This window comes from Harmonia axyridis, chromosome 6, assembly GCF_914767665.1.
Source record: "Harmonia axyridis chromosome 6, icHarAxyr1.1, whole genome shotgun sequence".
NCBI lineage: Eukaryota > Metazoa > Arthropoda > Insecta > Coleoptera > Coccinellidae > Harmonia > Harmonia axyridis.
Genome location: NC_059506.1, coordinates 7,621,196 through 7,633,427, shown reverse-complemented (window position 1 = coordinate 7,633,427; position 12,232 = coordinate 7,621,196). Strand labels below are relative to the sequence as shown.

The following is a 12,232-nucleotide window of genomic DNA, read 5'->3' as shown; positions in this document are numbered from 1 at the left end:
TTGAGAAAATATCGAATTAAATTGTAGAACAAGAAATTAATAGATTAACAAAAGAAGAAGAAATATTTATCTATGGTAGCTGGAAAATTGTTTTGGTTGACAGGTGAAATTTCCAAGACTTCCTCAAAAACAAAGAAATCAGTAATCTCAGACAAATCTACTTCTATCGATCTTCGTTTCCTATATTACCTCTAGAATGTCTCTTTTTCTGCGTATGTTTCAATTAATGTCAAAATAACAAACAGTATAAATTGGTGAAACACGAAAAGTCGACAAAGGATCCAATTCGTTTTAAGGTCATAATTTTGCACGTCCAGAGTAAATGATCACAATATATGAAGAAAAAAATAGAATAAACGTACGCATAGTGATTTTACATGGGAAATAATAATCCCAAACAATTTGTACATACTTCAGACAGTGCTAATGGTAGTTACTCTCACAAAGGGAACGAATTTTCCCAAGTAAGTTTGTTTTGATGCGTCATTAAGAATTATTCAAAAGTTAAATTTGACATTTTTTCTTATTTTCAGCATTATAATATATCTTTTTCAAATTTAAGTGAACGTTCTTTCAATAGTACAAGTAGTTACCATACAGCAAATAGCAATTTCAGTTTTGCAAAAGAGTGTTCTAGGGTTTCCCGACGTAGGTGAGTGTTTGATTATTTTTTCACGTGTTCGAAAAGAATATGAAAATGTCATGATATTGTTTAGGTGATATTTTGATCATTGTGTGGAGATGTGATAAAATTCATAATAAGGATAACATCTTTTCAAACTCGTTTCATGAAATTCTTACTAGAATTTGAATATCTATGTTATTGATGTTTGTTTATGTATTCAGTTTTTTATTAGAGATGAATGAAGATATGATGATGCAAACTTTTATTTCAATGCATCATTTCGCTATTACGTTCTATCAAAACCTGGCCTATTTTTCGTTAAAAAAAATAACAATTTTTGTTATCCAACTAGTTCTCTCTTATATAAGCATTTAAATAATAGATTTTTATACAGATGATTATAATCAAAATAAACCTAACCTATAAATGCATGTTATGATGATAATTGTAAAAGAAATCACTAATTGATTTTATCACCATTCATCAAACCATATTTGAAATAACTTATGTTTGAAGTGATTTACTTTGATTGTAAATTGTAACATTTATATTATCTGCTATTGATGTATATATAATAATATAATAATGTTTATTTACTATAAACATAAAAAAATTACAGAGGTATTTATATTTCACGAAATATTTACCTGTGCGTAATTATAAATAAAAAGTGTTTCTAAAATATTTGAAGTAATATACATTATTTATGATATTTAAATTAGTAGTGAATTCTTTCCATTCAGACAACATTGTTTCACGTTCTAGTACAAGTCACTTCCGGGTAAAAGTCCAATCGGGTGGGTTTCTAAGATTCATTCTAGGGTGAACATAATTTCGGGGGTGAAGGTCCAATCGGTAGGTAGGTGTCCATATTCGGGTTCATAAAATGTCTCTAAATTGTAAGTATTAATTTCAAAAAATTTTTTTTTTTTTATTTATTTTTTAATCTTCCTGATTGATCATTCTGCTTATACAATCTCTTCCTTTTTCTATTAACCATTGTTTAGCCTTTCTTCTGTAATATATATAATTTTTTATTTTTTTCAGATTTTCAGGAATTCTTTGATATATCCTTGGGGCTAGGTAAAAACAGGATCTTTGTCCTATCCTTTTTTTGGCTCTTGGTGTTTGGTAGCTATATTCTTTTTTTCTTGTAGAATACAAATGCTCTGTTTTATTCAACCTGATATTTCCTTTAAAGATGTTCAGGAGTATTTGGAGTGCATATGTCTGTCTAATATCGGGAATCCCTGCTAATTGGAATAATTGATCACTTGGGAATTTCAGGTTTTTTCCATAAATTATCTTCAATATCCATTTCTGTATTGTATTCAGATGTTTCAAGTGTGTGTCATAGACTCCTCCCCACCCTATAATTCCGTAGTTGATCTGGGATTGTATTAATGCATTGAATAACATCATTAGATGTTTAGTGTCATTCAAATATTTTTTCATAAGTTTGAACTTATATAAAAGTCCTCTCAGTTTTCTTACTTATTGGTTTATACATTTAACTAAATGATGAATCGATTTGACAACAATCTATAAAAAAATCAAGAGCTTTTGAGCGCTTGTCTTTCATGCGCCGTGGGAGAATATTATGAGTTGTAATTTATTATGATGTCATTGTTGACGGTTAGTTAATTTAGATTAGCTGTCTTGATGATACGATATTCTACGTATAAAAACTAGTTCTATTGTTAGGAAAATATTGGAATTTTTTTTCATGTTTTGCTCGATTTTTCTATGGTTTTTCTGATGTGATCAAACTGAAATTTTGTATACAGCTTTCAATCATTATTGTACATCAATACCAAATTTTAACTCGTTCATTGAAATATTGGGTTAATTGTTTTCGACATTCTGCCTTAATTTCATATGGTTCTAATGATGGTGATTAACAAAATATTTTGCATCAAGCATGAAACTGTTATTCTTTATCTGCTTGTAAAATCTAAATTGGGTTGGATTTGTTATTAGTGGCGGAAATAATGAGTTTTTCTCCATATTCTTCTTCAATTGGCTCTGTTATTTCTCAAGAAAATTTTGTACTGTCATATTCAAGGAACCTTTGGTTGAAATTTACCCATTAACGAACTCAACCGCGGCATGCGAGATATGAACCTTCTTTGAATATTTCGAGTTTTTAAGTTCGAGAGTTCTCGTGTTTACGGACGTACGGCCGGCTTCAGAAAATACAAACTGTCAACGGGATGAAATTATCGGGAAAAGACCGCTCAAGTATTTATTCATCAATGTTTCCAGTGCTACAATTCCATTTTTAACTCAATTGAAGTAAATGAGATCAAACAATTTTTTTGAAAGTTTTTTGTAAGGCAAGGTTCAAGAAATACGGATTGTTATGATAACTGGCCATTCAAATACATATTTATTATCTTCAAATTTTATTTCTTCGCTGACTGCTGGTTCTAGAATGACATCAAGATTAAAGGTTTCATTTTGATATTGAAAAAAAGAAAGAGTATATTTGAAGAGAAATCAATGGTTGTTTATTTCATTGTCAAGAGGCAGGTATGCCATTAACGATGGAAAAATATCAGCCAAATTGCAGCAACGGCTACGGTTGCAGTACCATGCTTTTCAAGAAATTATCCATGGCCAATTCGCACATTTGCACTGTAAGTCCTCGATAATTACATCTTTGAGGTCTTGAATCGATTGTGGAGCATTGGCATAGTCCTTATCTTTCACCCGTCTCCAAAGAAAAAATTCAAGAGGTTATATGTATGTCTCAAGTCTCAAGATCATCTAAGTGGCCAATTGTAATAATGTCTTCGAAAAGTAACAACCAGGTACCATTTCTTGCAAAATTGCGATTCTTTCGTTGCTTGTGTGGCACGTAACGCTGTCTTATTGAAAATGTCCACAAAAATATCTTTCAATTCCGGAGATAAAAAAATTATTAATCATGCCTAATTCCAAAGAGGAATTGACAAATCCGGGTTTTCATCAATACTACGGGATACAGCAGCAATATCCCCAGTTGTTCTAAAACGATGCACTCGGTTTCGATTCATCACATCACTAACTTGCTTCAAGGTTTCAACAGCTCAAATTTTTCCGCCAGTTTCACTATTTCTGGCCGAGAAGGTTCTTCATGACGACCCAAAAGTGATTCAGTTTTGCTAATTGTAATTGCAAAATTGCCACCAGTGGATTTTAACCGTTTCACGGCGTTGTTGAAGCTTGTATCGTTCCATTTCTACTATTTTAAGTAATGGCTCAGTTTTTACTTGTCAAATGTCAATAGATGACAGCGGCCCAGATAGCGGGCTATTCAAAATGAAACCTCTTTTTGGAACCCCCTATAGCTTCGCAGTTTTGAATTCATACGCCTATCGGAGAGCACAGAGACAGAACTGTTATAATTGTTATACGAGATGTGATTCATTTCGATGTCGGTTTTTTTAACTAGATGAGGAGTTTTGATAATACGATCTTCCTGAAATTCCGTATGAAAATGCCAGAGATTATTTTATATACATGGTAATTCACCACTATTGCCTTATTTTATTACTTATTGAATGCAATTTCAGCAATATGCCGTAACTTGGGTAAAACTCAACAGTTCATGAGTTAATGGGATTCTTATGAAACAAATGCGGGCAAAGAGGACCTACATTTTTTTTTATATTTCTGCAGAAAAAGGTTTTTTTTTCAAAAAAACCTGTTTTATTTTCCATTCTGCCAATAAGTAAAATAATAAGACTGGTTTAGACTGAAAATGTACTCAAGATTGTCATATTATGTACAACCTATATTTTTATTCTTTCAGTCAATTCTACGTATAAAAAGAGAAGGGGGGTTACTAATTATCATTACGAAACCCTATGTCTAAAATAAAAATTTCAAGAGTTATCCAGAAAAAACTTGAAATAAGGAAAAACTGCAATTTCGAACTGAGTGGAGCAGTCTGCGACTTCCGGAAAACACGGAAAGAAACTAAAATTCGGTATTTCGATAACTAAATTTGACCTTTTATGAATTGCTATTAATTGTTCGTTGGAATTTCTGTGTTTTCCGGTTACTCTACTCAGAAATTGCAGTTTTTCCTTATTTCAAGTTCTTTCTCGATAAACCTTAAAGTTTTCATTTTAGGTAGTGTACTTTGTTAAAGTAACCCCCCTTTTTCATATTTACTATTGACTGAAAGAATAAAAAATATAGGTTGTAATTTGAAAATCTTGATTTTTGATGAATTTGAGTTGTCCAAGTTTCATAATCTTCACTCTGTACTTTTTTGGTCCAAACCGAAAAAATTCTCATAATATTTCATTTTAGCAGAATCGAAAATGAAAACGGTTTTTCGAAAAAAACTTTTTCTGCTGAAATATTCTCGTCGCCACAATTTTTTTTCATAAGAATTCCATTAACTCATGAACTGTTGAGTTTTCACCCAAGTTATGGCATATTACTGAAATTGTCATCAAATGAGCTATCTGATAATGCAATAATATACTAGGTGGGCCATTTGAAATAAGAAAGTAGTAGTCTGTTTCTGATATAACCGGAAGTTGTAGAGGTCTGAAAATATTTTAGGGAGAAACATCTTTGTCTCAAACCCCAATTTGCGAATTTTCAGCACAAAATTATTATTAGTTTTCCATAAACGTCTAATAGGCCATCGCGGTGAATCACCCTGTATATAAACTAAATTTCCACCAGTCGGATTTGTTGATACGAAAATATTGAGTTTTTTTTCTCGATATTTTGTTCTAATTTTCTGTGGTTCTGGCGACGAGATCAACATAGAATTTCGCATGAAGTTTGAAATTGTTATTATTCATCTACAAAAGAAATTTACAATCGGCTATCATTACGAAATTTTGCAGAAGCTTGAAATTGTTATTTGATATCTACCCGTGAAATCTCATGAAATGTTGTTGATTATGTTTTTTTCCTATATTCTTCTTGAATTTTCTCTGGTTTTGGGAATGCGATCAACATGAAATTTGGAATGAAGTTTTAACTACATTTTTCGTCAATTTTTTTCTACGTAGACCAAGTTTGATTTGAAAAAGGATATGATATGTATGAAAAAAGCAAAACTATGCTGTTATAGATGTTGAATAAGAATAAGTATGATTTGGATGTTGATTTATGAAGAAAAGAGAAGTAAATGTCTAATATAAATTTGCCTGCAACTTTCGAATTTCACAATTGATGTATGACAAAATTACTCTAAAAACTTGACAATTTTCCTAAAAAAATTTTCGTTAGAATGCAGGAACTAGTTTTGTTTCAGCAGATTTTGATTTGAAAGGGGAAAGAAGCAAAGAAAGGAAATAATGATGAATTGAATATTTTTTCATTGTAATTAAACTCAAAATTTCAGTAGAAAATGTATTCATAAATTATGTGTGAAATGAACTCCACCATTCCTTATTCAATCACGTGCCCTCCTTTTTATTTCTTCAGTTGTTACTTTCCGTTTGAAATTCACTCTCAATCTTCTAACTGCTTCGTTTATTCTAACGTAGTTAGGTTCGGATATCTCGCTGGTCACGAAACTAATCCAAAATTATAATAAGGTGAGAAATATTTAAAAAATCACAAGTACTCAAATATCTCATTGTTGATTTTTGATTATCACTAAATACGGCTCAATCGACAGAAAATGAGCTATACTAACACGTTCTCCAATATTCACGTCTAGTTTGGAAAACACCCTGCATACAAATATAGGCCTTGAACGGTGCTTTTTTCGAATTTTTCCTAGTTCGTACTTTTTTAATTTTTCGATATTTCTAAAATCTCAACCCTAATATCATTGATGTTATTTTAAAATTACAATGAATGAGTTTGCCTGTATAGTTATTGTGTGATGTTGTATTTCATAGTATCAGTGTCAAATGAAAGATGACACCTAAGTCAAATTGGTCTTTTATGTGTGATTTCCTTTGTTGTGAATATCTTGGCGTTCTTCCAACTTTTTGATAAAAAGAACGATAATTATAATGACCTCGCTATTTTGGGGTCGATATTCTCATTGTCGATAATAAAACAGAAGGTATTATTGGACTCGTATACCAGCTGATAGTTTTATCAATATTTTATCTACTCATCAATTGCAGCAGTAATGTAGGTGGTGTATGAAGACAACACTTCACATAGATATCATTAATATATTAATAATATATCTATTGAAGGTAGAGGAAGCCTTGTGGTCAATTTAGGGATGACAAAAAGTCTTGTCTCAGATTTTGAGATTTTTTTCTCGTTCAATGCATTTCAGACCATCCTGAATAACCTTACTATCGATTCGTCGGTCTGTGTGTACGCACTACTTACCTTTACAATTCTCATCTGATTTTGAAGAAATTTTGTGTGTATAGTGTTGCATATAAAATTCATCTTACTAGTTCAATATTAATGAAAATTTGTATGAATATTCAGATCGGGCAGTAAGATATTCTTTGAATTTTTTTTAGCTCTTTTGGATGTATCGGGCGTCCCAAATTCTTTGTCTCGTGGGGAGATCTCAGAATCCCTTTGAGCAAAAAAAAAAATGAACGGCACATTTCCGGCTCGATTTTTGAGAGAATTAATTTGGTGAGAACCGCAACCACATAAATTCAAATGTTTAGAAGCTATAAAGTGGCGTGAAATAAAAATTTCTCATAGGTTCTTTATTACTGGTGCTATAAACATGAAACAGAAACATTGTACAGGTACTTTTTTCAGTAGAATCCATAGCTGCAATCATTTGTTTTTTATTGCAGTTAGTTTTGAAGTTATAATACAAATTTGATTTTAATGACAACCATATAATTTTTCATAAGAATTAAAATAGCTTCTTTTCCTTTTTCAAAAATATATTACATAATATATGAATTTCTGATAAAACTATAAAAATCTTCAAAAGTTTCAGTTTCATGCGGCTAATCAACCAAGTGCCTATCTAAGAATTATCTTAGATAGGCACTTGGTTGACTGACACTGTGAACTGCTAATGATGAAAATATTCAGTGCTCAGCAAGGTCTCTGGATTTAACACCGTTAGATATTTTTAAATTGGTAAATGTTCTTCAAATGAGACGAAAGCCTGAGATAAATAACAATAATGCGACACCCAAATAATGTTCTCCATAATCCTCCTAATCAACTTTCATAAAAAGGCAAGAATTGAACAAGTAAATGAAAGAATGAAGGGACTTAACAAGAAATGTCATTCTAAACTTATTGAAAAGCACAATATAATTGTACAATACCACGATGATGAAATAAATAAGTCAACAAGAAAATTCCCCACACAAACTCTTTTGAAAATGTTAAATATCAATTAAATAATTATTGCCCGATATAAAGTGTATTATATTTAATTATAGAAAAAAATGTAAATTAAAAAGCTGAAGGACCCTAGGTCGATGGCCATTTGTTTAGAGCCAATAAATAACTGTTACTTCTCCTACTGTGACGAAAGGAAAAACTAACGGTGTTAAACGCGGAGACCTTGGTGGCCACCGAATATTTTAATTAACTGCAATGTGAATTTCTAATGTTGAATGTTGAACAAATATTGTTGTATTAAAATAAATTTTTCATGTTTAATTTTTTTCTTAACGAAGAGTATATTTTTCAGACTTAAGAGAACCGATACAAGTAAAACGCTTTGGCCTGTGTCTCAAATCGAATCCTGTTTCCTGCCAGAGTTTTCCGTCATTGCCTCAACTAATAAAGATAAATATGAAATTATAGAAGAACTTGGTCGAGGATCCTTCAGTAAAGTTTATAAGGTTCGTCATATAGACAACGGGAATTTCTTCGCCCTGAAAGTGCTCTCCAAGTCCAAAGTGAGTACTTTTTTGTTTTTTTTTTGAAAATTCTTCCCATTTTTGTTTCCAATTTTTTCATCCTTGTTGCCCTTCGACAGATCGTCAATTTCAGAATATGAATGATATTTCACTTTGGGGATTTGATTATTTATGTTGAAGGTAATATGAAGGATTTTCCAATAAGAGGTTTCATTTTGAATAGGCCGCTATCTGGGCAGTTGTCACTTTTGAAGTTGTTATCTTTTGACATTTGACAAATAAAAACTACGCCATTACTGAAAATGGTTAGCTACATGCTTCAACAACGCATTGAAATGGTTAAAGTTTAGTACAAAAATGGTGAAACTTTTGAAGTCACAGTTCGCAAAACTAAAGCACTTTTAGGTAGTTGTGAAGCACCTTTTCAGCCGGCAATAGTGAAACTGATGAAAAAATTTGAGCTTTTGGACTAAGTTAGTGATGTGAAGAATCGAAACCGTGTGTGTCGTTCGAGAACAACTGAGATTATTGTGACTGTGGCCCGTAGTGTAAACCCGGGTTTGACGATTCCCCGTCGATCTTGGCAATTAGGTAGTTCACACACTCAGTATTTTGCATAAATACTTAGGTCTTAAAGTTCAGTTAACACAATAACTCGAGCCGGTCGATCACCAACAACGTCGTATCTTCGCAGGATGGGTCAGATTGACATCAAAATGATCCAGATTTTGATTTCATGAAGAGGCCTATTGTCAACTCGGAGGCTACGTTAATATACATAATTGCGGTATTTGGGGCTCGGAAAATCTAAGAATGATTGTTGAAAATCCTCTCCGTCCTCAACGAGTTTGGTATAGTCTGTTCAGGAATTATTGACATCCCGGGTGGCTGTGGAAAATCGAAATTAAGTTGGTAATGGCTCCTTCAATAATATTTGGAATTGCTGAATTTGGTATTGGAAATGTCATTGACAAAAGGTTAGATTTAGTTCACTTTGTTTGTGCTATTGGTTTTGATACAAGAAATTGTGATATTAAAAATTTGTATCAATTTTTAACATACACTCATTAGTTAATTTGAGTATTTCTCCCAATACTGTTAGAAAAAAGAAGAAGGCAAGCCATTACAGCCTAAATTATAAGTGCAAGAAAACTTTCACCTTCAAAGAATCATTGAATGATTTGATTGTTACCAAAATCAAAAGCAGCGAATATATCAGCCTGGATAGCATTTGACCAAAAAGCATCTGGATTTCAATCTTTCTTATTGATAAACAGAAGAATTTAATAAGTAGAGTACGATTTCATGAATGACCGAATGATATATGATATCAAGCTATATAAAAAAGATCTGTGAACAAATGTGTACATTGCATCTAAAGTTTATTTATATTCAATTTTGAAATTAAATATTGTTATATCCGATTTTTAATCTTCAATGAGTAATCCAAAAATCTAATGAATTATAATTCTTTCATAGAATTTCTCTTGAGTATTTGATCGAATAATGATAAGTAATTATAAGAGTAAAATTAAGAATTTCTTCAGCTCTTAACCACTTGAAGTTAATTACATAATATAATAGGATTTTAAAATTCACCAATTAAAAATAATTCAATGCAAAAATGCTTTAGAGGGTGAAACAAAATACTCTATGTAATTTAATAGTAAATAGTATAAAAGCATTTCTATAATAGATAAAAAATGCAAGAGAATGAGAAACCTTTGGTGAATAGGAATATTCATATTTTAATGATCTTCAAAGAATTGATATCTCTTCATGGGATTTTCCTAAAATGTGATAGCATTCCGTTATATTTTCGTAATTTCGGAAATTCGAATTAAAATATTATGAAAATAATAAATAATAATATATACTGTTATTTCTATGATGAATGATGAAAACAGTAATTTTTAGTGATATTTTTGTTATCAGAAATAAAGCCGCGATTAGACGTTCAAGGCCTACTTCGATGTCAATACATCTTGAATGGACCATACGGTTCATCTGATTGGCCTTATTTTTTCGAAAATTAGGTTGGTGCCACTGTTATGGTGGATGGATTGCGCTACCGAGCTGATTTGTTTTTTAAGGCGGGAATGTTTACCACGTTTATTTTCAACAAGACATGCCACACAAGCTACACACATATTATTTCTCGAAAAGGTGATCATATTTGGCCACCGAGATCTTGTAATTTAACACCTTTACATTTTTTTTTTGGGCCATGTGGAAGATAAGGTTAATCTGAATGCTCTACAATCGAATCGAGACCTCAACGATGGAATTCGTAAAGTTATCAGGGGCATACAGCTGCAAATGATAATGGTGCTCAAGGAAGGCCTAGTCTTAAATTTTTGGTGGGCTTCAAGTTTTTTGATGGGACCATTTCGTAACTTGTCTGCTTGAAACGCATATTGAGTGTAAGGTGGTTCCATTTTGGGGGAAGGGGGGTGGGTTATGACCCCCTCGACCCCCTCCCTGGGACCGCGCTTGATGTTGCTCCAACCGTAGCCGGGGCAGCCAGTTGGCTGATATGGATTTCCTCTTCAAAATTAAATAAACATCCATTGATTTCTCTCAAAATATATATTCGAAACCTCTTATTGGAAATCTCTTTACATTCAGTCGAGTGGGTAACATGATCATTTTAGAAGGCTGCTTAAAAGGGGATGTTGAAATTCTTTTATCGTTTAGTAGGCACTCACTCGTTATCAATAATTTAGTTTGTTTACAGTGTTCCATTTAAATTTGTTGCCATTGTTGCAACAAATTAATTAATTTAATTTCATTTTATTTCTTAAAACACGCTGTCTCATTACAAATTCTCTCAGCTACATACTTCTTCTCATTAGTGCGCAATATATAACGAAATAAATGTCAAATCAAGAATCTCGTAGAGCTAATCTAAGAGAGATGTGACTTTTAAAAATGAAAAAATATCGAACAAATAATCTGTCCTCAGTTTTGTCCGACTATTGCAATTGCAAATGCCGAACAAAAATATTAAAAAAGGTTTAAGGGGCCGTTCAAGTATTACATAAGCACTTTAGGGGGGCGGGGAGACTTATTGAGGAAGAGTTATAAGGTTATAACGAAGACACTTGTGTGATACATTGTATCACGAATTGGACATAAACTGTGGTTAAGGAATTATTATGGAAAATCTATTCTTTAGGTAGGTTATAATCTCGAAAGTTAACAAACAAGTACTGGTGGGCACGTATGATAACCCCTCATCTGTTTTTATCCTACTATCCAATCTACGCATACTAATAATTTTACAGTTAGGATTTGAGCCAACCTCATACTCCAACAGCTCATCTTCATTAATTTTAGTTTTATATCCCTAATTACAACACCCATTGTGGAAATTATTTTTGAGAGAATATAGATAGAATACTTGTTTTCATTCACCTCATTATTATCAAGAAAATAATAAGCCTTTTCAGGGCAATCGAAGTAATCACTAGCTATTTTAATATCCTTCTTATAGATGAAATCATAAAGTCCGAATAGTTAGGGAAATTGAATAAAGGAGTTCACCCAACTGAAAGGATACCGAGTGACATAAACATGAATCTGTTGGATTAATCAATTACAGAAATATATGTTTCTTCTAATTAACTTCCTGGAGTACCGACCTAATTTCATCTTTAATACTGAAAAGATCCAATCTGTTATTAATAGAAAGTCTCAAAATACTATCCGAAGCTTGTTGTGAACATGGAGATAATGAGGGTAAAACCCCTGTGCTTACTGAGCTCATTATTACTCTACAGGGTGTCCCGATACTATGATACCAAATCGAAACAAAAGATTCTCCTTGACA

At 32.0% G+C, this 12,232-nt stretch overlaps 1 protein-coding gene across 4 annotated transcripts in view; it reads left to right on the top strand.

Annotated features, from left to right (window-relative positions):
• The first annotated feature begins 143 nt into the window (after positions 1-143).
• LOC123682728 (serine/threonine-protein kinase S6KL) overlaps positions 144-12,232 on the top strand; it is a 129,681-nt gene continuing 117,592 nt past the window's right edge. Inside the window, exons 1-3 of one of the 4 annotated variants that reach the window (XM_045621494.1) lie at positions 149-464; positions 534-652; positions 8,229-8,439. In XM_045621494.1, the coding sequence (XP_045477450.1) occupies positions 378-464; positions 534-652; positions 8,229-8,439 (417 nt within the window). In that variant the 5' untranslated portion in view covers positions 149-377. Of the gene's footprint in view, positions 465-533; positions 653-8,228; positions 8,440-12,232 lie in introns of all 4 variants that reach the window. The other 3 variants (XM_045621496.1, XM_045621497.1, XM_045621495.1) reach the window with 3 other exon arrangements.